Consider the following 27,951-nt stretch of genomic DNA (forward strand, 5'->3'; position numbering starts at 1 on the left):
AGAAAGTGATCAGTCTGGAGAAGAGGCAGCCCAGCCCTGGAGACCTGGAAAATCCCCTCCCTGCAACTGGCCTGTCTCTAGAACCTAATCACTCCTCCACATGAAAAGGATCAAATTCTCCAAAAAAATCTATTAGATTGATTCTCAAGGGCTGAATTTATTCAGGAAACCCTGACTGTGAATTTGAATTCCTTGCACCCTTTCAGTCAGATGAGTGGCCAAGCTACACAGCCTGAACTTATTGAAGATATTTTGAACTAAAACAAAGGGATAAGAAAACACGGGAAAGAACTGGTATATGAAAATAAAACAAGTTGATCATTTTTTGATTACTTAAATAAAGCCTACTTTTTTATTTCATCTGATTCCAAAAAGTAGAAAAGAATGCTTATTTAACAGTTACTGCCATCTTCGCTCACATACAGAGTACATGGGGGAGTCAAGACATTTCCTGAAAACCCCTCAGAGGTGAGTGAGGTAGTGACTTGGGGTAGCAAGACTGTCCTCCTAAGTCAGTTGAGGAGTGACATCGGGATGAAGCTCCACCCACAAGCCCTGCCCACAGAGGTCTTCTCCCTGAGTGTGTCCTCCTTTAGTACAAGATGAGGTTTAACTTATTGCTAATGTGTTTCACATTTTCCCTCCCCACCCATGTAAAGCTTGTCCCAAAAAAGCTGTTCTTTGGTGAGGACTTTTTCCTAAGTCCTTGTCCATTCTCCCCAGACATGCAGAATTTCTATTCAATATACTCTGGGGCTTATTGGGGGGTGACTCATGGCTGAAGCCTTATCTACACTCCTTATATACCTAACATGTCTTAGAATCAATTATCTGGAGAGACAACGAGACGGAAAATTGAGGATTCATTGGGGAGTGAGGGCAGGACTGGGCAGAGGAAGCAGCTGACCTGCAATGTGTCTGCAACCCAGTGATCCTTCAGTTCGATGGGGATCTCTGGATCTGGAATGACCTTCTGGAGTTGTCCCCGTTGAGTCAAGGGTTGGGGCCAGAAGCTACCCCTGCAAAGGTGCACTGCCCCTGTGGTGCGTGCAGCTCCCTGTGGCTGAGAGTGAGTTCCAGAGCGGAGTGCATCTCTGGAATGCATCTCTGCCAGCAGCAACACTGTTCTCTCAAGCAGCTGGGGTGTTACCCCTGAAAAGGTCATCTGGGCAGAGCTCCACAGTGTCCCCACATGCAGATTCTCCCTGTGGTGTGTGATCACAAAAGCTTTGCCCATACATCCTACAAACAAAGACCTCCTTCCTGAGGGCCACTTTGTGCCTGAGTGTCCATTCTCTTACTGATGCTCACCAACACTCCCCAGACAAGGGTGCTTTCCCCTGAGGCTGTCATTGGATGTTTGGTAAATGTTGATTATTGCTAAAGCCTTCCCACAGTCCCTACACATAAACTTCTCTCCTAAGTGTGTCCTTTTGTGCATGCTCAAGGCTGACTGATGGCTACAGTTGCCCATACTCTATTCTCATAAGGCTCCTCTCCTGAACGTGTCCCTCCCATGCCTGATAAGGGCTGACACATCTCTGGAACTTCACTCACAATCTGCATACACAGGGTCTACTCCCCGTGTGTCTCTCTGGGGTAACATGAGGCTTGACTGGTCACTCAGGTCTTGTTCATGACCCCTGCATACACAGGTTTCTCCCGTCAGTGTGTCCTCTGGTGTCTGATGAGATTTGACTTATGACTAAAGCCTCGCCCACACTCCCTACAAACATAATGCTTCTCCCCTGAGTGTGTCCTCTGGTGGACAAGGAGGAGTGATTTCCGGCTAAAGCCTCGGCCACACTCACTGCACACGTAAGGCTTCTCTCCTGAGTGTGTCCTCTCATGTACAATGAGGGTTGACTTGTCACAAAAGCCTCGCCCACATTCCCTGCAAATATAAGGCTTCTCATTTGAGTGCGTCCTCTGGTGTCTGATGAGATTTGACTTCTGGCTAAAACCTCGCCTACACTCCCTGCAGACATAATGCTTCTCCCCTGAGTGTGTCCTCTGGTGGACAAGGAGGAGTGATTTCCGACTAAAGCCTCGGCCACACTCACCACACACATAAGGCTTCTCTCCAGAGTGCGTCCGCTCGTGTATGATGAGGGTTGACTTGTCACAAAAGCCTCGCCCACACTCCCTGCAAACATAAGGCTTCTCATCCAAGTGTGTCCTCTGGTGTTTGATGAGATCTGAGTTCTGGCTAAAGCCTCGCCCACACTCCCTGCAAACATAAGGCTTCTCCCCTGAGTGTATCCTCTGGTGTTTTCTGAGGGTTGACTTATCACAAAAGCTTCGTCCACACTCCAGGCACACATAGGGTTTCTCACCGGAGTGTGTCCTCTGGTGTCTGATGAAGGATGACTTCTCGCTAAAGCCTCGCCCACACTCGCTGCAAACATAGGGCTTCTCCTCTGAGTGAGTCCACTGATGTCTACTGAGGATGGACTTACTTCTAAAGCTTTGCCCACACTCCCTGCACAAATAAGGCTTCTCTTCTGAATGTGTTCTCTGGTGTCTGCTGAGGTTGGACTTCTGGCTAAAACCTCGCCCGCACTCACTGCACACATAAGGCTTCTCCATCGAGTGTATACGATGGTGTCTGATGAGGGTTGATCTATCTTTAAAGCTTCGCCCACAATCACTGCAAATGTAGGGCTTCTTCCCTAAGAGGGTCCTCGAGTTTGTAATAAAGTTTGATTCCAGGTTATGGTCCGGTTCATACTCTCTACAGTTGATTGCTCCAAATCTCAAGGTTTCTAATTCCTTCAAGCCTTTGTCTAGCTGCACAAGGTTTGGTCTTTGGGCTGAGCTGGGCTCTATTTCTACCACCATGTTGCCTTTTCTAGGACTTGCTGACTGTCTTTGGAGTGGGCTGGGGAATGCCCTTGAGGTTTCTCTCTCCTCTGTCCTTGCAGACCAGGGTTTGGAGCCACCTCCTCTCTCCTGACCTTCTGCATTTTCATACCAACACCTTACATGGGAATACTGCTGCCCCTGCTGTTTCCAATGCCCTGGGCTAGAATTCCCTGGATGGAAGTGATTTTCTGCACATAAGCCCAGGAAGATCTGAAGTACATGTTGACTGAGGAACTGCTGACAGGAGAAGGCCAGAAGGCAGGAGGAACAAGTGTAGATTTCTGGCTTTGGTTCTGCTGAAGAATGAAAGTTTTCAGTTAGAGTAGCCATAAGTAGGGCTGCTGAGTTGTTCTGCCTCGTCTTAGGACAGAGAATGTTTTACTGCCATGCCTATAATTGATAATATAAGTATAACACAATTTGCTTCTGAACAATGATTCCTTTACATTCCATCACATTTTCTATTGCAATCCAGAAAATCCATACCAAAAATATCTTGAGAAACCAGGAACCTCTCAAGTGAGTATTCTGCTCTGTAAACAGCTTCAATTATAGTTAGCCTTCTCCTAAGCCATAGACATTCACATTGGTATATACTGTCCACAACTCTGTTCTGCTTGGAGATAGTGGTCTCTATGACACATGTGGAAATCTCCTTCATGACTTTTCTTATTATATAAAAAAGGGTCTGATAGACATAAAAAGTCCCTCATTCTGGAGGGCTTCCGAATGTAGGAGAAAGTGTATGGAATACTGGTTAAAGAAATTATTGTATATAAAACAAATATAAATTTCAGGCTGCCCACCTGTAAACAAAGACTTATTAGAAAATGCCAAAGTACTAGGTTCTCTACTAAGTATTATGAATTCAGTAATGAACAAGAAAGACATGGTCCATGATTTTAGGATTCTGGCACCAAGCCAAAACAACAAAATCTGCCTTTCTTTCCACTTTTCATAAATCAGTAAAAAGAAAAACTTTTCATTTACAGCAGCACCTGCCTACAAAATATCAAAACTAGATGTTGCATTTCATCGCAACATGATCTATCCAACTGATGCTGAGAAATGACCACGTACTTGGCCCCAGACCCTACTGGGCCTAATTGAAGACTTCTGCCTAACTAATGAACACTGGAATCTTTATAATCAACTGTATCTGTCCTTAAAAACTCATCCTATCCTATCCGGAATGCTAGTTTTCAAACCTTAATTAGCATAACCATCATGAAACTGCTCCCTAACAGTAAAACCTTTTATTTTACCCCCTTGCCAAACTATACAGTGAATTTCTTCACTGCTGTGTCTCCTTTCCTGTTAAGTAAGTGATTTGTGCCATTTGATTTTTTGACCTTTTGTGGTCTTTGTTTTAGTTTTTGACAATGTGTTTTCCCTTTGGTTGCTCTGACAAGGCACTGACCAGTGCTGGAACTGCTGGACTGCCAGAGGAACACAGCTGTGTGTAGACTGAGCCGTATGTGCTCAAAGCTGCTTGTCTGGCAGCCTTGCCATGGGTGAGGCTCTCAGCAGCTATCAGGCTCTGCTTGCTGTCACTGAGCACTCCCTGAGTTTGTTTGGTTTACTTGGGTTCTCAAAGTAACTCATTATTTGTTTCTATTTCTGACCCGTCATCTCTTATAAGACTTGTGGTCATTCTGGTACTTTGTGACGTGAACTTTTTGCCTTGATATTTTGACTGTGATTCGCTGCCATCTTTTTGGATTATCTAGAAGCATACCAAGTCATTCAGACTGCAGTCTGAATATATATATGGCAGTGATGTAACACCCTACATCACTGAGAAGCATTTCAGTAGGAGAAGAAATCTCATTTGTGTCTATTTTGTGTTAAACACTGGAACCAAAAGCTCCTTACACTTAACACCCTGTTAAAGGGACCCCATGTATACTCATTATGATTCTAATCCCTACGCCTTACTAGGAAAGTATCATCATTTCACTAAAGATAATTTAGATTTACTGAGGCCATTTTGAGAACTGTTTTCTATCATGCCCCTTTGCTATATAATAATTCAGTATATATTTCTAAAGAACTATATAGCTGAGAGATCTGTCTTGCATCATCAATATATTTACTCATTTGCTTAATCTTAAAATGCAAGGAATAAGGCCGGGTGCAGTGGCTCATGCCAGTACTCTGGGAGGCTGAGGCAGGTGGATCACCTGAGGTCGGGAGTTCCAGACCAGCCTGACCAATGTGGAGAAACCCCATCTCTACTGAAAATACAAAATTAGCCAGGCGTGGTGGCACATGCCTGTAATCCCAGCTACTCGAGAGGCTGTGGCAGGAGAATTGCTTGAACCCGGGAGGCAAAGGTTGTGGTGAGCCGAGATTGCACGATTGCACTGTAGCCTGGGCAACAAGAGCGAAACTCCATCTTAAAAAAAAAAAAAAATGCAAGGAATATAGTTTCAGAATTGTGGACCCACATCCTTACAAAACACAAATATACAAAATATAGTCCATATAGTTCATGCACTTCTTCTTTGTCAATAGAGAAGGAGTTGGCCATTTTTTTCTGTAAAGAACCAGAGTAAATATTTTAGGGTTTGTAGGTGACATGGTCTCTATCATGACTGCTTAACTCTGCCATTGTATAACACAAGCAGCCATAAATAATTCATTGTTCCAAAAAAACTTTATTTACAAAAACAGGCAGTGAGACAGATTTGGCCTGTAGACCCTCGTTTGCCAACCCTCATTTTACTATGGAGTATGGTCAAAGCTCTCTCTTAACGGGGTTGTTTTCCCCCGTTACCTGTGGTCGTGTTATTATTTTGGAACATAGTTAGGTAGATTTGTTTCTCTTTGTATTCGATTGTAGGGATTTTCCCTCTTTTTGTTGATTTAATTCCTTTCTTTGAGTATTTAAACACTAACACGCTCCAAAAGTGCACAACTATTCAGAAAGGGCATGCCTCTCCTTTCCATAGCCTTCCAGCCAAATCCCACATATAACCTCACAGCTAACCAATCTCATTAGTTTCTGGTTTATTAACCCTGTATTACTTTGTGGGAAAAGAAAAAAAGAAGAAACAGACATGCATATGCTCATAATTTCTCACTTTTAAAAACACTCTTTGCACTTGGCTCTTTTCACTTAATATATCCAAGAATTTACTCCCTATCAGTTCAGAGGAGCTCTTCCCCATTTTGGAAGTTATGTATCATCACTTCTTCAACCAATTTACTACATAAGGGCAATTAGGTTACTCTGATCTTTTATACAGAAACAATGCTACAATGAATAACCTTGTACAAGTGTAATATCTTTGGAGATGAATCTTCAGGGTAAATTCCTATAGGTAGGATTGCCAGGTCAAAGCATATGCATATATAGTTTTGTTACATGTTGCCAAATTTCCCTCCATAATGGCTGCAGCATTTCTGCATTGCCATCTGCAGTGTATAAGGTTGCCTATAGCCCTCAGCTGAGCCAAGCGTTCTGTCAACCTTTTCAAATGCTGCCAATGGTATGTTAAGAATGGTGTGTAGTTTTAATTTGCATTTATCTAATTAGAAGTGAAGTTGAACACCTTTTCAAACATTTAAGGGACAATGTTATATTTTATTTTGTGAATCGTCTATTTAGGTATTTTGCCTATTTTCTTCCTATCTGGTTTTAGGGTTCTTCTCTTTGAATTTTAAGATTCATTCCATGTTATGGAAAATAACTCTTTATATGTGATATACTGTATGTGGCAAATATTTCCTGGAAATTAGTCCTTTCTTTTGACTTTGCTTACAGTGTCAAACTTATCCTCTTCTCTTCTAGGCATCTGGATTTTTAGCCAAATTTAGAAAACCTTTTCCTATGTCCAGGTGGTAGAATATTTACCCCCATCCTACCCTAGTGTGTTTACGGTTTAATTTTTCACATTTAGATCTCTAGTCATTTGGGATTCTTCTTGTGTATGGTGTGTGGTATATGGTCCAATGTTATGTTTTTCCAAATGGATATCTAGTTGCCCAACACCATTTATTAAAATGCCCATCTTTACTCCAGCAATTTGAGATGCCACCTTCATCACATAACAAAGTTCCATTAAGTACTTGGGTTGACTTCTTGACTTGCTCCCTGATTCCACTGGTCTATTTGTCTAGTCATGGGCCAGCACCACAATGTTTTCTTTCTTTATTTTCTCATTGCAGCTTCAACTCAAAGGACACATTTTAATTCTAAAGGTTTTGTAGCATATTTTAGTGTCTGATAAGGATAGTACCCTGTTAGAGCTTTTATTTTTCAGTGTATTCTTGCCTATTTTTCCACCTTTATTTTTCCATGTGAATTTCAGAAAAGAATTTCACTGCTTTATTGGGACATGTTAACTTTATGAATTACCTTAGGGATAAGTGACAACCTGATTTTAATCTATAAAAATATTTTATGAGGCCGTGCATTGTGGCTCACACCTGTAATCCCAGCACTTTGGGATGCCCACGCAGGTGGATCACTTTAGACCAGGAGCTTGAGACCAGCCTGGGCAACATGGCAAAACCCTGCCTCTACTAAAAATACAAACAATTAGCTGGCATGGTGGCATGCACCTGTAGTCCCAGCTACTAGGAAGGTTGAGGTGGGAGAATCACCTGAGTCCAGGAAGTCGAGGCTGCAGTGAGCTATGATCGTGCCACTGCACTCCAGCCTGGATGACAGACATGAGACCCTGTCTCAAAATATATATAAATTTTTTTTAAATCAAAGAAATTTGAACACAGATTTCGTATTAGATACCATTAACTTTGTTGAACGTAGTAATGGTATTGTGGTTATGTAAGAATCCATTTTCACTTTTTAGAGAAATGTGGTATATTTAAGGGTGTCGTGATATTTAGAATTAACTTGGAAATAATTTGGCCAGAAAGGGAGAAGTGAATGATAATGCAAGCTGGTAATGTGTTAATAACTATTAAGTCTAGATAATTCATGTTCCTCCTTGACCTATCAGCCCTACGAACACTTATTTCTAAGATTCAACCTAAGCTACCCTCTTATAGCAAACTGTATTTTGCTCATAATATCTGCTGTTCCTCCCCACTGAGCCCATCTCTGAAGAAGGATTCTCTTTCCCACCACGAGGACATCAGACTTAGCTGTGGGATTTGCTTTGGCCAATGAAGGTTAGTGGGAAGTTAATGCACTTTCAAACAAGTTTTAAGAGCCAGGATGTGGTCCCATCATTGCTCTTTTTCCCTATACCTTGAGAACCCCATGATCCAGACAGAAACTGCTCCTTTTGCTTGGATCCCAGAACCAAAATAGCTGAACCACACCTGAAGTAACCAAGAGGTAATGTGAGAAATGAACATTTGCTATTATAAGCCACTAAAGTATTGGGGTTGTTTATCACAGTATTATCTGGCCTAAGCTTATTAAATTGTCTCCCCTGTGAAGGCTTTAAAGATTATTTCAGAAAGAATTGGCCCATTATTTCTAACAATGCCCTTGAAGAAAAGACATTAACATGAATATGTGAAGAAAGAGAGAAAAAGAGACTCGGGCCGGGCCATGGCTCACACCTGCAATCCCAGCACTCTGGGAGGCTGGGGTGGGTGGATTGCTTAAGCCCAAGAGTTCGAGACCAGCCTGGACAACATGGCAAAACCCTGTCTGAAAAAAAAGAAATAAAATAAAATAAAAGAAGGAAAGAAAAGGAAAGGGGAAAGGGGAAAAAGGGAAAAAAGGGGAAAACGGAAAGAGGAAAGAAAAAGAGAGACTGGTTTAGGAGGAAAAACAGTATGCTCTCAAGTTTTTATAACTTTGAGAATAAACTTGTGGTTGCAGGCAAGGAGAAATATGGGGATGAAGCACAGGTGAGATAGCGATAGATAATGGCTTCATTATAATGTGTGATGGGGAAAATCATTAAAGTTCACAAATTGTTAAAGGGTGTGAATATTAACACAGAAAAGGAGTATGTGACACTAACTCCTATGGACCCCTGCAGTCCAAAGAAAAGAAAAAGAAGGAAGAGAATAGCCCAAAAGAGAGACGTAAGAGGCTGGAGACTGCGGAACATTATGGTGTCAAGCAAGACACAGGAAACAATTTCAAGGAATGCAGTTGGGATCCAGGTTTTCAATATCAAGATTCATTTGAATTAGGTCATTTGTTTGTGTGTTTGTTTGTTTGTTTGCTGTTTTATGGGGGTTTTTTTGTTTTTTGCTTTTTTTGAGATGGAGTTTTGCTCTTGTTCCCCAGGCTGGAGTGCAATGGCATGATCTCAGCTCACTGCAACCTCCACCTCCTGGGTTCAAGTGAATCTCCTGCCTCAGCCTCCTGAGTAGCTGGGATTACAGGTGCCCGCCACCACACTTGGCTATGAACCAGGTCATTTTTAACATTTTCCTCTGAATCAGTTATATGTATTAACAGTGGAAGAGAAAACAGTATGACCAGAGAAAAATAAAAACAAAACCTAGTTGGACTAACCAGCTAAGGCCAAATCAAAACACACAAAACCATTTACAAAAATTATAAAAAGGAAAAACACACACAGAACGAGTCCGAAATGGATGAATCTACACTGATTTAGATGGAGCCAGGTCAGATGGGCGCTAGTTCAAACCAGAGCGAATCAGATCAAAACACATCAAAGAAGATGAAAATGGAATAAAGTAAATCTGATTAAATCATATCAGGGAAACAGCCACGCCATTTGGAGCAAACTCCCAAAGAAACTCCTCCCTGAAACTGGTTTGTGTCTCCAAAAATGTGATTCTTCTCTACATGTTTTATCTAGAAACACAGGAATATCTAGAACAGTACTATCCAGTATAGCAGCCACTGGCCATGTGTTCACTGAGCACTTGAAACGTGGCTAATCTGAACTAAGATGTGCTCTAAGTGTAAAATACAACCAGGTTTCAAAGACAGTACAAAAAACTAAGTAAAATACCTAATTAATAAGTTTTATGTTAATTTCATGTTGAAATGATATTTTAATATATTGGATTAAATAATATATATAGTCTTAAAGTTGATTTCACCTGTAGTTATACTTGTAAAAGTGTGGTTACTAGGAAATTTAAACTTACCTATGTGGCTCACATTATATTTCTACTAGACAGCACTGATCTAGAACAAGGAGTGGAAAATGACTACCCACAAGCTAAATCCAGTCCTCTGTTTTTGTATCACCTACAAGCTAAGAATGGTTTTTACATTTTTAAATGGCTAGAAAAAAGTAAAAAGAGTAGTAATATTTCATGATACATAAACATTATATTAAATTCAAATTTCAGTGTCTATAAAGAAAGTTTTATTGGAACATATCAATGCTCATCCATTCACGTACTGTTTATGGCTGCAACTCAATGGCAAGTTAAGGGTTGTTACAGAGGGCTTATCACCTGTAAAAACAGTTATTGTTTGGCCCTTTACAGAAAAAGTTGGCCAACCCCTGATCTAGAGTTATGTTGCAATTGATAACATTTATCAACCCAGATTTAAATAATTTTTTTTTTTTTTTTTTTTTCAGACTGAGTTTCACTCTGTCACCAGGCTGGAGTGCAACGGCACAATCTCGGCTCACTGCAACCTCTGACTCCCTGGTTCAAGTGATTCTCCTGCCTCAGGCTCCCAAGTAGCTGAGATTACAGGCACAAGCCACCATGCTCAGCTAATTTTTGTATTTTTAGTAGAGATGGGATTTCACTATGTTGGCCAGGATGGTCTCGATCTCCTGACCTCGTTTAGGTTTGTAAACAAATGAAAAAGAAAAAAACATAGTTTATGAAACCCCCAAACCACAATAAACTTGACTCTTAATTTTAACTTATGTCACAGAGCTGCATCTCTCCCTACTCTCCCCCTTGCAAACCATGCCCCCAGCCTTGCTTGCCTCCTTGCAGCTTCATATACTGGGCAGGTACATCCCTTCATTAAGGTCTTCGTGTCAATAATTCCCTTCACCTGAAATGCTCTTACACTAGATACCTACAGTTCTAACCTCCTCACCACATTATGTCTTTAGACAAATATTACTTCTTCACTGATTTCAAATACCCAGTTTTAAACTTCAGCCAGCCACCCTACCACACCCAATACCCCTTTATCCTGCCTTATTTCATTATTTTTTACTATGTTGCACTTATCACTTTTTAACATACCATATTATAATATCCCTGTATATGAGGCTTTTTGTTTGTTGTCTGTCTCCTTACACTAGAAAGTAAGCCCCATGGAGGCAGGGATTACGATTTTGTTTACTAATGTGTTGTAAGTATCTAGAACATTTTTTTGTGGTACATATTAGGTGATCAGTAAATCTCTACTGAATTAATGAAGGAAAGGAAAGAACACACCCTTACCCAATGAGAGAAGATTCCTGTAATTCTCCAGCATCACTTCTTTGTATAGATTCCTCTGCTCTGGACTCAGTCTCTTCCATTCTGCTTCTGTGAAGATCACAGTCACATCCCTGAATGTAACTGGTACCTACAAACAACCAGTAAATTAATGTATAGCAAGCCACCGTCAATCTTCCCTGTGTGTGGAGCACAGCTGGTGACCCTGGAGAGCCTGGATATGCAAGTTGATGTAATTCGTCAGAATATATGGTTCTCCATATGAAGTTCTTCTGAGCACTACTGTCTGCCTGGCTTTCTGTTAAAACCTGTGAGGAGCATAACTGAGCACAGAACACATTCTAGGCCCTTGACATATATGATTTCACCGGAGAAATGATTTGTGAATTAATTTGTAAACCTCAGGCTGTGTTTAAGACAGTGACTTTGAGGATTCATAATGAAGGAATTCAGAGATGAAACAGCAGAGAATGGGCTGCAGAAGGAACAAAAGCATCATGGACTTGGGGCTTGTGCTGGGCAGTAGGGAGTGGTAAAGATTTAGAGGAGAGAATGGAAGAAAACTTGGATTACAGAGAAAAATGGGAGTGAACAGATGGGGTCTGGAATGAGCATTTTTTAAAAGCTCAGGTTACTAAATGGGATCTGTAAAATCCCTGTCTTTGCTATGTGCTTTAACAACTTTTTTCAAGAAAGCCTAATGCTTCACTCATCTACCCAGATGTTGACCGCCTTTTCCCTTCCCAAGAAAGAGAATATATGTCTGTTCTCTGGAAAATGAGCCAGCACTTCAGGAAAAAAAAAAAAAATGTAACCCCAACTCACCACTATTTGGGCCTTTCCCTCCTTTTTCTGGGGGCAGTCAGTATCATTAGAAGGCAAGCCTAGAGAAAGAAAAAGAAGCTATGAGAAACCAGACCCCCCCACCCCCCACCCCTCACCATGACGCTCCCTGAGCAGCTCTTCTGAGCCTTAGGATGAAGGAAGTAGTCACTTCACTCAGAGGTGACCTCTGAAGCATTTTCAGGTGAACCTGGAGCCTTGGCTTCCTCTTCATCTCTCCAGCTCCCTCAACAATTCTCACCTTTCGCTTTATGATTTTGGGTCAATTTCTTCATAGTCTCTACATTTTCCCCATTCTTTGGAAGCAAAATCTCTTCCCAGTATTGATCTCCCAGTGCTGAAGGATAAGGCAACATCATGGCGCCAGAGTCAGCCCAGTGTGTGCCTTGAAATTCTGCCAGAGGTCCAGGTAGATGTTATTTCATCTCAAGATGGAGTTCTGCTGCCTGTGGTGACTTCTTCCAACCTTAATTATAAAAAGCCCAGCTTGTTTCCCTGCAGCCAGGACCTGTGGGATGAAGAAGCAATTTGCTATTGCTGGGGCTTTTATTGTGGGCCCTAGGCCTATGCCTCTTCAACAGGGATCCTGTCCTCTCACACCCTCCTCATTCAACAAACACGGAGTCTCCATCTACATGGGTTCCCTGGATTTTCTACCTTCATTCACTCTACCTTCATTTCTAGGCCCTCCTGCTTGTGTTCTGCCGCTCTCCCTTAGCTCTCAAACTTTACTTCTTCTGCCTCTGTACCTCACATTCAAACTCTATGTTTTGGATCAGTCTCTGCTACTACCTGAAGCCTGAGTCAGAGAGAAGACAGAATATAGCATAATGCCTGTGGAGAAAGAGCCTCTGACTGTTTCCTGTAGACCAACTGGGGCGTGCAGAACTCAGCTTCTGATTCCCCTGCCCCAACCCAAGGTTCCATCTATATTCAGTTCCTTGTGTCTTGGATGGGCACAGTGGTTCACACCTGTAATCTCAGTACTTTGGGAGGCCAAGGCAAGCTAATCACTTAAGCTCAGGAGCTCAAGACCAGTCTGGACAACATAGCGAAATGCCATCTCTACGAAAAATACAAAAATCAGCTGGGCATGGTGGTGTGCGCCTGTAGTCCCAGCTACTCAGCAGGCTGAGGTGGGAGGATCACCTGAGCTCGGGAAGTCGAGGCTGCAGTGAGCTGAGATCATGCCATTGCACTCTAGCCTGGACGGCAGGAGTAAGACCCTGTCTCAAGAAAAAAAAAAAAAATCCCTATGTCCCTGTATTGTGAGTTTAGGAGATCAAAACTCAGTCCTTCTTAGTTAAGGGAGAGCTCCAGTTCTCACAATTACTCTGAAGAGATAACCTCCTAGCTTCCATTGCTATGCATGTCTACCACATGACCTTACCACAGATGTGCATTTGTGTATCCTGATGGGCCCAAGTCAAAGTCCTACACTGATGTGGTACCAAAGAAGGCAGGTGGTATTAGGAGCTATGCCACCTTCAAAAGCTCCTCAGACGCTGTCCAGGATTTCAGCCCAAATGGCTACAGGCCTATTGTTGCCTAGTACCTTTCTGAGACTAGCTGGGGTCTCTAAGCAGCTCTTGTAATTCATCCCTCAACACCATAGGTAGAGATGACCACTCCCTCTTCTGTCCAACCTGGACATCATACCATATTGCAATTTCTCTATTTACGTGACTGTCTTTACTAAACTGTGAAGCTTCTTGTAAGATGAAATGCTTCTCGGTCTTTTTGCTAATATAATTCCAGTGATTAGAATAAAAGAGGCCTTTGTGGTAGATTTTATCATCGTTCCCAATTATTTGTTGCCCTATAAAAGGATGGTACTTCCCTGTCCCAGACATCAGGCTTGACCTTGTAACTTGCCTTGGAAAATGAATGTGAGTGAAAGCGACGATGCCATTTCTAAGCATTGCGTAATTCCACCATTTCTTTTGTTCTGAGAACAGCATGTCCCCAGAGGGACTGTGGTTCTACTGTAGAAAGTCATGGTACAAAGCTAACGCCAACCTATAGTACCTGCAGTATAACGTAGCTGAAGCTGACAAAGCCTTTCTCCTAGTAACACTAGTATCTGTAGCTAACAGTTATAAAGCAAGATCTGTACTAAGTGCAGACTTTTTTTTTTTCTTTTTTCTTTTTTTTTTTTGAGACAGAGTCTCACCCTGTTGCCCAGGCTGGAGTGCAGTGGTGCAATCTTGGCTCACCGCAACCTCCGCCTCCCAGGTTCAAGTGATTCTTTTGCCTCAGCCTCCCAAGTACCTGGGATTACAGGCACCTGCCACCACATCCAGTTAATTGTTTGAATTTTTAGTAGAGATGGGGTTTCACCATGTTGGCCAGGCTGGTCTCGAACTCCTGACTTTGTGATCCGTCTGCCTCGGCCTCCCAACGCGCTGGGATTACAGGCGTGAGCCACCATGCCCGGCTACTAAGTGCAGTATTCCAACATTTGGGACACTGCCACAAATGCAACAGAAAAAATACCAGCACTCGTGTAGCTGCCATTTTAGTGGGGTTTAGGGGCAAGGAGATGGACAAAAAATATATATACCTCAGAAAAGACACAAGATATCAGACGGTGATAAGTACTGAGGGCACCAGAAGGATCCAGTGGCAGAGACTGGAGGAGTTGCAATTTTAAATCGAGTATTTAAGGAAAGCCTTTTAAAGGTGATTACTTGAGATTTGAACAATGTGAGGGAGTGATTCATGTGGGCAACTGCGTCAGTGGAACTATAAGGAAAGAAACCAGCCCTAGGGCAGGAGTGAGCCCTGCTATTTCAGAAATAACAAGTTCACTGTGGCAGGAGGGTGTAAGTGAAACACAGTGGTGGCAGTTAAGAGCAGTCAACGACAGCGGTACCAGGGCACAGGTCATGTGCAGCCTTGAGCATGCTGGTTTTGATGTGGAGGGAAATGAGAAGCCATTGGAGGATTTGGAGCAGAGGAATAACAAACTTGGATTTACATTTTAAAAGATGTCTCTGGCTGGTAGACTAGGAACAGACAAAGGGGACAGGGAACAAGGAGAGAAGCAAGGAAATCCTGTAAAGGCTGTTGAAATAATTCAGGTGGGAGATAATGGTGGTTTGGACGAAAGTGGACACAGTGGAGGTGGTAAATAGCAATCACATCCTGAATTTCCTTATTGTATGTCAGTTGTGAGATGAAAAAAAATCAAAGACAATTCTAATATTTTTGCCTGGAGCAGTTGGAAGGATAAGACTTACCATCAGCCAGGCACGGTGACTCATGCCTTTAATCCCAGCACTGTGGGAGGCCGAGGTGGGCAGATCACCTGAGGTCGGGAGTTTGAGACCAGCCTGACCAACATGGAGAAACCCCATCTCTACTAAAAATACAAAATTAGCTGGGCATGGTGGCACATGCCTGTAATCCCAGCTACTCGGGAGGCTGAGGCAGGAGAATTGCTTGAACCCGGGAGACAGAGGTTGCGGTGAGCCGAGATCGCACCACTGCACTCCAGCCTGGGCAACAAAAGCAAAACTCTGTCTAAAAAAAAAAAATTTACCATCAACAGGTGTGAGGAAAGCTATAACTGGAGCAAATTTTGGGGGAGAAGAACAAAGTTTGATGTTTGAGACTAGGTTTGAGATGCTAAATACAGATCCAAGTGGAGATTACAAGTAGGCAATTAGTCATCCAACACTGGAGGGGAAGGAAGAGGACAGCGCTAGAGTCATATAGATGGATTTAAAGTCCTCAGAGTGGAGGAGATCACCAAGGCAGAGGAGGAAGATGGAGGAATTGTCAAGGACTAAGCTCTGGAGGACTCCACAGTTAGGAGGCCAGGGAAAAAAAGAACCGTCAAGGAAGACAGAGAAGTAGCCTGTGAGGGAGGGAAGAAAAGGAGAGGTACATACAGTACTGGAGCCAAGTGACAAGGTGTGTCAAGGAGGAAGAAGAGATCGACCACAGGAATTGCTGCCAAGAAGACAGAGTAAAATAAAGACTGGAAATTCATTCCTGTGTTTAGCACAGTAGTGGCTGCTGGTGACCTTGACAAGAACAGTTTCTGGAGGGTGAGCTACAAAAGGATTTAAAACAGAATGGAAAAATAGAACTGGAGGCAACAAGTATAGACCATTCTTTTGGGGAGTTTTGCAATAAAGGAAAGCAGAGAAATGGGGTAATAGCTGAAGGGAGAGATCACACTCAAAAGTAGCTCGAAACCTTCAAGTGGTTCCCTGATGGCCACAGAGTGAGTCCAACTCACTAACTTGGTATCCTGGCCTTTCTTAATAATGGCCCAACCTACTTCTCAATCTGAACCCCCCGTACCCACCCGCCCCGGCTCCTTCATATGGCTCCTCCATATGGCTCCTCCACGGCCAGGAAGCCGGGCTGCTCAAATGCTCACAAAGACTTCTTTAGTCCTGCTAGTTGTTAGGCACTGTGTCAGTGGCCCAAAATGAGCAAGAGGTCCCTGATCCTTAAAGAGCCACTTCACGGTCCAGTAAGGGAAAGTACTCATATATAAAGTGCTTCAGGCCAGGCGTGGTGGCTCACGCCTGTAATCCCAGCATTTTGGGAGGCTGAGGCGGGTGGATCACCTGAGGTCAGGAGGGCAAGACCAGCCTGACCAACACGGAGAAGCCCTGTCTCCTCTAAAAATACAAAATTAGCCGGGCGTGGTGGCGCATGCCTATAATCCCAGCTACTTGGGAGGCTGAGAAAGGAGAATCACTTGAACCCAGGAGACGGAGGTTGCGGTGAGCCAAGATAGTGCCATTGCACTCCAGCCTGCGCAAAAAGAGCAAAACTCCGTCTCCAAAAAAATAAAAAGTGCTTTGGTGCTAAAGAAGAGGCTGAGGGCAACTTTCCCTGAGAAAATCAAGGCATGCTTTGCAATGGAGTAAATGTGTGACTAAATCAATAGGAGTTCAATTGCCAAGTTGAAAACCACAGAGGAATAAAACAGCACAGAATGGAATCTATTCCCACACAGCTAGAAGGGCACTACAACGAAGGGAGTAAGTGGTAGGGACAAGACTGAAAAGGTGAGCTAAGAGATAATTCAGATATTCATCAGATATCAATATTAACAATCCCAGTCCATATTTAGTAAGCATATACTATGTGCCAGGCACTACCTTATAGGAATTATCTGCCAGGCTGTATAGGAATTACCACATTTCTTCCTCACAACTCCCTGAGATGGGCACTATTATTTTCTCCATTATACAGATGAGCAGTAGAAAGCACAGAGAGTGAAATAATGTCTCCAAGGTTACACAGCTAATGTGCGGTGAAGACAGGCTTTGAATCTAGGCAATCTGTCTCCAGAGCCCACACCCAGGCTGAAGCGCAGTGGTGTGATCTCAGCTTACTGTAACCTCCACTTTCCAGGCTCAAGCCATCCTCCCATCTCAGCCTCCTGAGTAGCTGGGACCACAGGTGTGCAGCACCATGCCCAGATAATTTTTCTATTTTTAGTAGAGACGGGGTTTTGTCATGTTGCCCAGGCTGAGTTCAAGTGATCCATCACTTCAGCCTCCCAAAGTGCTGGGATTACAGGCGTGAGCCACCGCATGTGGCCTCACACTCTAATTATTGAGTTTGGACAGAGTTGGAGGTAGGTAATAAGAAATGGCCCTCTTGAGTAGGTGAGTGGCATGATCCTTATTTTTCCTTCAGAGGAGCAACTTAAAAGGCAGGGTGGAAGGTGAACTAGAATGTGGAGAAAAGATGAAAATTTGGGTAGCACAACAGTGAGATGAGGGGAAAATAATAAAGGGGTATTCCAAGGTAGAATTGAGAGGACTCCATCACTAATTAGAAGGATGAGAATTTCAGGAAGAACAGGGTGGCAAGAAAGACTCAGAGCTCCGGCTGGTGACCAGGGATGGAGACACGGTCATTAACAGAAATCATCAACAGGTAAAGAGAAAAGGGAGTGGGAGAATTGGCCTTGCTGAATTCCAGATACTTCTCCCTCTTATAGTTCTTACCTGAATTGTTAAGTGTGTACAGTTTGAACTAAGCAATAGCACTTTTGTAGAAGAAATGGGCAGATTTTAAAACAATCTAGAGTTAAGACATTAAGGAATTACTGTCGATTTTGTTGAATGTGGTAATATTATGGTTACATTTTTAACAAATAGTCCTTCTCTGTTGGAAATGCATATGATAATATTTATAGGTAAAATTATGTGATGTCTGGGATTTCCTTCCAAATACTCCAGCAGCAAAAACAAGAAAATGAGGGGGTGGGGGGCTCAATGAAACAGGGATTATAGAATGTTGATAACTGAGGAAGCTCTAAATCCTAATTCTACCCAACCCGGTCATATTACACAAGTAAATTTCTTAACCTCTTAACATGCCACTTCTTCTTCTATCAATTCAGAGTTCTGATTCCTAACTTTCAAATTGTTGAGAGTTTAAAATATTGTGGAGACTATAAACCCAGTTTCCTGGCACAGAACAATGGCCCGATAAATGCTAATTACCATCATTTTTTATTTCACAGTAGCTGACAAATCCCTGGGAATCCAGCAGCCAGGATGAAATATGGCTGGGGCAAGGACGGTGGTAACCTGAATGAGAGTACCAGTCTGGGGTAATATTCCCTGTGGAGATCCTTGCCCTTAAAATCACCCCAGTATTGTAGAAAAACAAGCAAGGACTTGAGCCTCAATTGGAACACTTCAGGGTACAAGATGTCAGACGGGCAAAGGAAATACAGCCATGGTTTCGAGCAGAAAAGACACTATGGGAATGTGAAAGGTAAGTGGTACCTACCTGATAGGAGGTTCTCGGGAGCACAGAAGTCTTTCCTTTCTCAAGAGATCATCCTCTCCCAGCAGGCAGGGATTGGAGAAGGTGGACCTGAGGATGAAACAGGCAGTGTGAGATTCAGGATTGTCTCCTACCACCCAGATATGGAGGCTAGAAATCCCCAAGTTTAAAATGAGACGAGCCAAGATGGCCGAATAGGAACAGCTCCAGTCTACAGCTCCCAGCGCGAGTGACACAGAAGACAGGTGATTTCTGCATTTCCAACTGAGGTACCGGGTTTATCTCACTGGGGAGTGTCAGAAAGTGGGTGCAGGACAGTGGGTGCAGCGCACCGAGTGTTAGCCGAAGCAGGGTGAGGCACTGCCTCACCCGGGAAGTGCAAGGGGTCAGGGAATTCCTTTCCTAGTCAAAGAAAGGGGTGAGAGAGGGCACCTGGAAAATTGGGTCACTCCCACCCTAATACTGCGCTTTTCCAATGGTCTTAGCAAACGGCACACCGAGAGATTATATCCCGCGCCTGGCTCAGTGGGTCCTACGCCCACGGACCCTCGCTCATTGCTAGCACAGCAGTCTGAGATCAAACTGCAAGGCGGCAGCGAGGCTGGGGGAGGGGCGCCCGCCATTGCTGAGGCTTGAGTAGGTAAACAAAGCGGCCAGGAGGCTCGAACTGGGTGGAGCCCACTGCAGCTCAAGGAGGCCTGCCTGCCTGCCTCTGTAGATTCCACCTCTGGGGGCAGGGCATTGCCAAACAAAAGGCAGCAGAATCCTCTGCAGACTTAAATGTCCCTGTCTGACAGCTTTGAAGAGAGTATTGGTTCTCCCAGCACGCAGTTGGAGATCTGAGAATGGACAGACTGCCTCCTCAGGTGGGTCCCTGACCCCTGAGTAGCCTAACTGGGAGGCACCCCCCAGTAGGAGCAGACTGACACCTCACACGGACGGGTACTCCTCTGAGACAAAACTTCCAGAGGAATGATCAGGCAGCAACATTTGCTGTTCACCAATATCCACTGTTCTGCAGCCTCTGCTGCTGATACCCAGTCAAACAGGGTTTGGAGTGGACCTCCAGCAAACTCCAACAGATCTGCAGCTGAAGGTCCTGTTAGAAAGAAAACTAACAAACAGAAAGGACATCCACACCAAAATCCCATCTGTATGTCACCATCGTCAAAGACCAAAGGTAGATAAAACCACAAAGATGGGGAAAAAACAGAGCAGAAAAACTGGAAACTCTTAAAAATCAGAGTGCCTCTCCTCCTCCAAAGGAATGCAGCTCCTCACTAGCAACAGAACAAAGCTGGATGGAGAATGACTTTGACAAGTTGAGAGAAGAAGGCTTCAGACAATCAAACTACTCTGAGCTAAAGGAGGAAGTTCGAACCCATGGCAAAGAAGTTAAAAACCTTGAAAAAAAATTAGACGAATGCCTAACTAGAATAACCGATGCAGAGAAGTCCTTAAAGGACCTGATGGAGCTGAAAACCATGGCACGAGAACTACGTGACGAATGCACAAGCCTCAGTAGCCGACTTGATCAACTGGAAGAAAGGGTATCAGTGATCAAAAGATCAAATGAATGAAATGAAGCAAGAAGAGAAGTTTAGAGAAAAAAAGAATAAAAAGAAACAAACAAAGCCTCCAAGACATATGGGACTATGTGAAAAGACCAAATCTATGTCTGATTGGTGTATCTGAAAGTGATGGGGAGAATGGAACCAAGTTGGAAAACACTCTGCAGGATATTATCCAGGAGAACTTCCCCAACCTAGCAAGGCAGGCCAACACTGAAATTCGGGAAATACAGAGAATGCCACAAAGATACTCCTCGAGAAGAGCAACTCCAAGACACATAATTGTCAGATTCACCAAAGTTGAAATGAAGGAAAAAATGTTAAGGGCAGCCAGAGAGGAAGGTCGGGTTACCCACAAAGGGAAGCCCATCAGACTAACAGCTGATCTCTCAGCAGAAACTCTACAAGCCAGAAGAGAGTGGGGGCCAATATTCAACATTCTTAAAGAAAAGAATTTTCAACCCAGAATTTCATATCCAGCCAAACTAAGCTTCATAAGTGAAGAAGAAATAAAATACTTTACAGACGAGCAAATGCTGAGAGATTTGGTCACCACCAGGCCTGCCCTAAAAGACCTCCTGAAGGAAGCACTAAACATGGAAAGGAACAATCGGTACCAGCCACCTCAAAAACATGCCAAATTGTAAAGACCATTGAGGCTAGGAAGAAACTGCATCAACTAACAAGCAAAATAACCAGCTAACATCATAATGACAGGATCAAATTCACACATAACCATATTAACCTTAAATGTAAATGGGCTAAATGCTCCAATTAAAAGACACAGACTGGCAAACTGGATAAAGAGTCAAGACCCATCAGTGTGCTGTATTCAGGAAACCCATCTCACATGTAGTGACATACATAGGCTCAAAATAAATGGATGGAGGAAGATCTACCAAGCAAATGGACAACAAAAAAAGATAGGTGTTGCAATCCTAGTCTCTGATAAAACAGACTTTAAACCAACAAAGATCAAAAGAGACAAGACCATTACATAATGGTAAATGGATCAATTCAACAAAAAGAGCTAACTATCCTAAATATATATGCACCCAACACAGGAGCACCCAGATTCATAAAGCAAGTCCTTAGAGACCTAGAAAGAGACTTAGACTCCCACACAATAATAATGGGAGACTTTAACACCCCACTATCAATATTAGACAGATCAACAAGACAGAAAGTTAACAAGGATATCCAGGAATTGAACTCAGCTCTGCACCAAGCAGACCTAATAGACATCTACAGAACTCTCCACCCCAAATCAACAGAATATACATTCTTCTCAGCACCACACCACACTTATTCCAAAATTGACCACATAGTTGGAAGTAAAGCACTCCTCAGCAAATGTAAAAGAACAGAAATTATAACAAACTGTCTCTCAGACCACAGTACAATCAAACTAGAACTCAGGATTAAGAAACTCACTCAAAACCGCTCAACTACATGGAAACTGAACAACCTGCTCCTGAGTGACTACTGCGTACATAATGAAATGAAGGCAGAAATAAAGATGTTCTTTGAAACCAACGAGAACAAAGACACAACATAACAGAATCTCTGTGACACATTCAAAGCAGTGTGTAGAGGGAAATTTATAGCACTAAATGCCCACAAGAGAAAGCAGGAAAGATCTAAAATTGACACCCTAACATCACAATTAAAAGAACTAGAGAAGCAAGAGCAAACACATTCAAAAGCTAGCAGAAGGCAAGAAATAACTAAGATCAGAGCAGAACTGACGGAAATAGAGACACAAAAAACCCTTCAAAAAATCAGTGAATCCAGGAGCTGGTTTTTTGAAAAGATCAACAAAATTGATAGACCGCTAGCAAGACTAATAAAGAAGAAAAGAGAGAAGAATCAAATAGACTCAATAAAAAATGATAAAGGGGATATCACCACTGATCCCACAGAAATACAAACTACCGTCAGAGAATACTATAAACACCTCTACACAAATAAACTAGAAAATCTAGAAGAAATGGATAAATTCCTGGACACATACACCCTCCCAAGACTAAACCAGGAAGAAGTTGAATCTCTGAATAGACCAATAACAGGCTCTGAAATTGAGGCAATAATTAATAGCTTACCAACCAAAAAAAGTCCAAGACCAGATGGATTCACAGCCGAATTCTACCTGAGGTACAAGGAGGAGCTGGTACCATTCCTTCTGAAACTATTCCAAGCAATAGAAAAAGAGGGAATCCTCCCTAACTCATTTTATGAGGCCAGCATCATCCTGATACCAAAGCCTGGCAGAGACACAACAACAACATAAAATTTTAGACCCAATATCCCTGATGAACATCGATGCAAAAATCCTCAATAAAATATTAGCAAACCAAATCCAGCAGCACATCAAAAAGCTTATCCACCATGATCAAGTGGGCTTCATCCCTGGGATGCAAGGCTGGTTCAACATATGCAAATCAATAAACATAATCCAGCATATAAACAGAACCAACGACAAAAACCATATGATTATCTCAATAGATTCAGAAAAGGCCTTTGACAAAATTCAACAACCCTTCATGCTAAAAACTCTCAATAAATTAGGTATTGATGGGACGTATCTCAAAATAATAAGAGCTATCGATGACAAACCCACAGCCAATATCATACTGAATGGGCAAAAACTGGAAGCATTCCCTTTGAAAACTGGCACAAGACAGGGATGCCCTCTCTCACCACTCCTATTCAACATAATTGTTGGAAGTTCTGGACAGGGCAATCAGGCAGGAGAAGGAAATAAAGGGTATTCAATTAGGAAAAGAGGAAGTCAAATTGTCCCTGTTTGCAGACGACATGCTTGTATATCTAGAAAAGCCCATTGTCTCAGCCCAAAATCTCCTTAAGCTGATAGGCAACTTCAGCAAAGTCTCAGGATACAAAATCAATGTGCAACAATCACAAGCATTCTTATACACCAATAACAGACAAACAGAGCGCCAAATCATGAGTGAACTCCCATTCACAATTGCTTCAAAGAGAATAAAATACCTAGGAATCCAACTTACAAGGGACGTGAAGGACCTCTTCAAGGAGAACTACAAACCACTGCTCAATGAAATAAAAGAGGATACAAACAAATGGAAGAACATTCCATGCTCATGGGTAGGAAGAATCAATATCGTGAAAATGGCCATACTGCCCAAGGTAATTTATAGATTCAATGCCATCCCCATCAAGCTACCAATGACTTTCTTCACTGAATTGGAAAAAACTACTTTAAAGTTCATATGGAACCAAAAAACAGCCCTAAGTCAATCCTAAGCAAAAAGAACAAAGTTGGAGGCATCACGCTACTTGACTTCAAACTATACTACGAGGCTACAGTAACCAAAACAGCATGATACTGGTACCAAAACCGAGATATAGATCAATGGAACTAAACAGAGCCCTCAGAAATAATGCTGCATATCTACAACCATCTGATCTTTGACAAACCTGACAAAAACAAGAAATGGGGAAAGGATTCCCTATTTAATAAATGGTGCTGGGAAAACTGGCTAGCCATATGTAGAAAGCTGAAACTGGATCCCTTCCTTACACCTTACACAAAAATTAATTCAAGATGGATTAAAGACTTAAATGTTAGACCTAAAACCATAAAAACCCTAGAAGAAAAACTAGACAATACCATTCAGGACATAGGCATGGGCAAGGACTTCATGTCTAAAACACCAAAAGCAATGGCAACAAAAGCCAAAATTGACAAATGGGATCTAATTAAACTAAAGAGCTTTTGCACAGCAAAAGAAACTACCATCAGAGTGAACAGGCAACCTATACAGAATGGGAGAAAATTTTTCCAATCTACTCATCTGACAAAGGGCTAATATCCAGAATCTACAATGAACTCAAACAAATTTACAAGAAAAAAACAACCCCATCAGCAAGTGGGTGAAGGATATGAACAGACACTTCTCAAAAGAAGACATTTATGCAGCCAAAAGACACAGGAAAAAATGCCCATCATCACTGGCCATCAGAGAAATGCAAATCAAAATGACAATGAGATACCATCTCACACCAGTTAGAAAGGCGATCATTAAAAAGTCAGGAAACAACAGGTGCTGGAGAGGATGTGGAGAAATAGGAACACTTTTACACTGTTGGTGGGACTGTAAACTAGTTCAACCATTGTAGAAGTCAGTGTGGCGATTCCTCAGGGATCTAGAACTAGAAATACCATTTGACCCAGCCATCCCATTACTGGGTATATACCCAAAGGATTATAAATCATGCTGCTATAAAGACACATGCACACGTATGTTTATTGCGGCACTATTCACAATAGCAAAGACTTGGAACCAACCCAAATGTCCAACAATGATAGACTGGATTAAGAAAATGTGGCACATGTACACCATGGAATACTATGCAGCCATAAAAAATGATGCGTTCATGTCCTTTGTAGGGACATGGATGAAGCTGGAAACCGTCATTCTCAGCAAACTATCACAAGGACAAAAAACCAAACACCGCATGTTCTCACTCATAGGTGGGAATTGAACAATGAGAACACATGGACACAGGAAGGGGAACATCACACCCCGGGGCCTGTTGTGGGGTGAGGGGAGCAGGGAGGGATAGCATTAGGAGATATACCTAATGTTAAATGATGAGTTACTGGGTGCAGCACACCAACATGGAACATGTATACATATGTAACTAACCTGCACGTTGCGCACATGTACCCTAGAACTTAAAGTATAATTTAAAAAAAAAAAAAAAGATAAAAAAATAAAATGATAGGGCCAGCCGGGAGCGGTGGCTCATGCCTGTAATCCCAGCACTTTGGGAGGCCCGGGGCAGGCAGATCACCTGAGGTCAGGAGTTCGAGACCAGCCTGACCAACATGGAGAAACCCCGTGTCTACCAAAAATACAAAATTAGCTGGGCATGGTGGCGCACACCTGTAATCCCAGCTACTCGGGATGCTGAGACAGAAGAATCACTTGAACCCGGGAGGTGGAGGTTGCGGTGAGCCGAGATCGCGCCACTGCACTCCAGCCTGGGCAACAAGAGTGAAACTGTGTCTCAAAAAAAAAAAAAAAAAAAAAAGAGCAGGCCTCCTTTTCCTTTAACAAAATAAGCCTCAGATCTGTCAGAGAAGAGAATAATGTAAACAGCTTCTAGGGGACAGAGCCACGTGGGGACAGAGCCACGTGGGGACATCAGAATACAGTCTGCCCTGACAAGCTGCTATTACATATTTATCCCTTTAATGCCTATGGGCCTCAAATTATAATACTATTAGTAATAGTTAACACTTACTAAACTCTTACTGTATACCAGAGACAATTCCAGACACCATGCAAGTTTTACCTCCCCAAAGCTCCATGAGTTCTACACCTTCCTCAAATTGACAATGCTAGAAAGTGCCTAGATTTGAAGTCTAGCTGTGGAGCGCCACACGCTTAGCCAGCTGGGCCAGTAATGATGTCAGCAATGACCAATCCCTGTGGGGTCTGACAATTCTCAAAGTGTATCCACACATAGGGTTGAGGGGATGTAGATGAAACAAAATTGGCCATGAGTTAACAAATGTGGAATCTGGTGACAGGTCCGTGGCAGTTCACTGAATAGCTCTACTAGGTAGGTTTAAAATTTGTCCCTACGAAAAAATTAAAAATAAAATTAAACGCCTGATATCCAGAACTCACCATATGCCAGAAGTGATTTGGATTGTTGACTAGAAGCCGTCAGAGTTCCCCACCATACCTAACCCTTCACAGCCCCACACCAGATGTTTGGCCCTAACATGTGAGGGAAAAGCAGTCCAGGAAAGGAGTCAGCCAGACGGGCCACCCAGATGACGACCAAACCCAGGAACTTTGCCACAAAGCACAGGGGGCACCTCCCACATGACACACCTTGAGACAACAGGTCCCAGAGAAAAGGCCTGCCCTCATTCAAAAGAGCTGCCTAGATGCCTGTCAGAGTGATACAGCCCACCACTATCAGAGGACGAAACCTCCCTCACCTCCCTAAAAACCCCAGGGACTCCTGACTCAAGACACTCGCCCAGGCCCTCTCAGGATATTTTGACCACGTCAAGCTCACCTCCACTTCCAACCCCCCAACCCCTAATAAACCAAGGCCCATCAAGCATCAGGGCCTGAGACGGCCTCCCCCTAACCACCCCGGTCTCCACTCGGGACATATCCAGCCCCACCCAAAAAACAGAAAAACTCGGTGATGCAGGACTCAAGACGCTCCCCAGCCAAAAACCACCCAGGGATGTGCGGACCTAGCCACGTCCCCACCCCAGCCGCGGGAAGGTTGGTCCATTTGGCCCTGGCAGAACTCAACCCCACAGCCCAAATAAACCCCAGGACGCACGACTGGGGCCGCCCTCCGTATTCGAAAACGGGTTGACCCAGAATAATCCCGCCTGGTTCAAGACAGGCATTAGAGTTCTACGTCACTCTCGTCCCCCCGGGGGGAAAAAAGGTCCGCGGAGGTCCAGGCAAGCAGGGCCTCACCCCATCGCCTCGCCCCAATGAGCACCGCGAGCCGCGCCCCCTCCTCCAAAAACCAAATATCTCCAACCCGCACTCCCCATCGGCCACACTCTACCCCGCGTCCTAACCTACGCTCGGCCTTTCCCGACCCTCCTTTCCCCACGAGAGAGGGCATCCTGGGGCCGAGGAGCCGCGGAGGCCGCGCTCACCAGAGCCAGCGTGCCCGGGACCTCGGCCGCCGACCGACGCCAGAACTACAGTTCCCAACATCCTCGCAGGCTTCGGCTCCCATTGGCCGCCACAGAGCCACTTCTGGGCCGTGCAACGGTTACTTTTCCAGGACAGTGACCACTGCAGTGACAGCCTCTCCGTCTCTTCTTAAAATACCCATGTTGAAAACAGGTTCTGGCTCCCGAGTGAAGTCTCTGTCCCCTTGGCCCATTCTGCAAAAAAAAGACTACACTCCCCACAAGCCTCTGCGGCAGCTTCCGCAGGCGCTTCCGGAAGCTGGGGTCAACGAGAGAAGTCATTTCCGATTGGCGAATGTAGCGGGAGCAACGCGCTGTCAGGCGTGTGTTGGGTGGAGTTTACTGCACCAGACCACCTGAATTCCCTGGGCTGAGGCTCCATAGCACGCGAACTACCTTGCGTGAGCACTATGTAGATTCGACTTCGTGTTGCCTATGACACACAGGCAGGGCAAAGCCGCCTCCCAGCGTCTCAGTTGAACCCTTACCCTCAACACCAGTGCACTCCTGTGGGTGGCCTGTAGTCACCTTCCTCTTGTCGAAGTCCTCAAAGTTAGTGACAGACTCTCATCCAGTTTCTGGAGGGTGGAAGCTTCACTCAGGCTGGAGTCTGGCTCTCTGGCCTCTTATCTAAGATCCCGGTTCAGATCTGGGCTACTAGAGCCGGGCGCGGTGGCGCGCGCCTGGGATTCCTGTAACCCCGAGGGAGGCTGAGGCTGAGGCTGGAGGATGGCTTGAGCCCAGGAGTTAAATGTATATATTTTAAAACTAATAATATTTTTAAAACTGGGCTACGCTGGTACCTTCTGCAGCACGGCAATTAGGGGTTTGCAGATC

General features: G+C 43.7%; 2 protein-coding genes across 7 annotated transcripts in view; both read right to left on the reverse strand.

Moving 5' to 3' along the window:
• SNRPB (small nuclear ribonucleoprotein polypeptides B and B1) overlaps positions 1–27,321 on the reverse strand; it is a 47,297-nt gene extending 19,976 nt beyond the window's left edge. The window contains 5 exon segments of the mRNA NM_001280532.1: positions 11,200–11,326; positions 12,022–12,080; positions 12,281–12,547; positions 18,817–18,903; positions 27,076–27,321. The gene's annotated coding sequence lies outside the window, so the exon portion shown is untranslated.
• On the reverse strand, positions 322–27,770 carry ZNF343 (zinc finger protein 343). Of its 6 annotated transcripts, none has more exons than XM_063803242.1 (7): positions 27,076–27,353; positions 18,817–18,903; positions 12,281–12,547; positions 12,022–12,080; positions 11,200–11,326; positions 5,141–5,263; positions 322–3,158 (listed from the first exon to the last, which is right to left on the reverse strand). In XM_063803242.1, exons 3-7 carry the CDS (start codon positions 12,396–12,398, stop codon positions 1,666–1,668), a joined length of 1,920 nt encoding a protein of 639 aa, XP_063659312.1. In that variant the 5' UTR covers positions 12,399–12,547; positions 18,817–18,903; positions 27,076–27,353; the 3' UTR covers positions 322–1,665. The 6 variants fall into 6 exon arrangements, with proteins under 6 accessions (XP_063659312.1, XP_063659311.1, XP_003316864.1 ...); XM_063803241.1 differs by having other exon boundaries at positions 26,995–27,124; XM_003316816.6 differs by lacking the exon at positions 5,141–5,263 and having other exon boundaries at positions 322–3,161; positions 27,076–27,770.
• Between the last annotated feature and the right edge of the window lie 181 nt (positions 27,771–27,951).

This window comes from Pan troglodytes, chromosome 21 (genome assembly GCF_028858775.2).
Source record: "Pan troglodytes isolate AG18354 chromosome 21, NHGRI_mPanTro3-v2.0_pri, whole genome shotgun sequence".
Classification (NCBI taxonomy): Eukaryota; Metazoa; Chordata; class Mammalia; order Primates; family Hominidae; genus Pan; species Pan troglodytes.

Coding starts and splice junctions, on each gene's coding strand:
- ZNF343 (XM_063803242.1), bottom strand. CDS start 12,398: ATGATGTTGCCTTATCCTTCAGCACTGGGAGATCAATACTGGGAAGAG. Junction 11,327..12,021: donor AGGGAAAGGCCCAAATAGTG/GTGAGTTGGGGT, acceptor GGTTGTTTGTAG/GTACCAGTTACATTCAGGGA. Junction 5,264..11,199: donor CAGGAATCTTCTCTCATTGG/GTAAGGGTGTGT, acceptor TTTTTTTTTAAG/ATGGAGTTTCGCTCTTGTTG.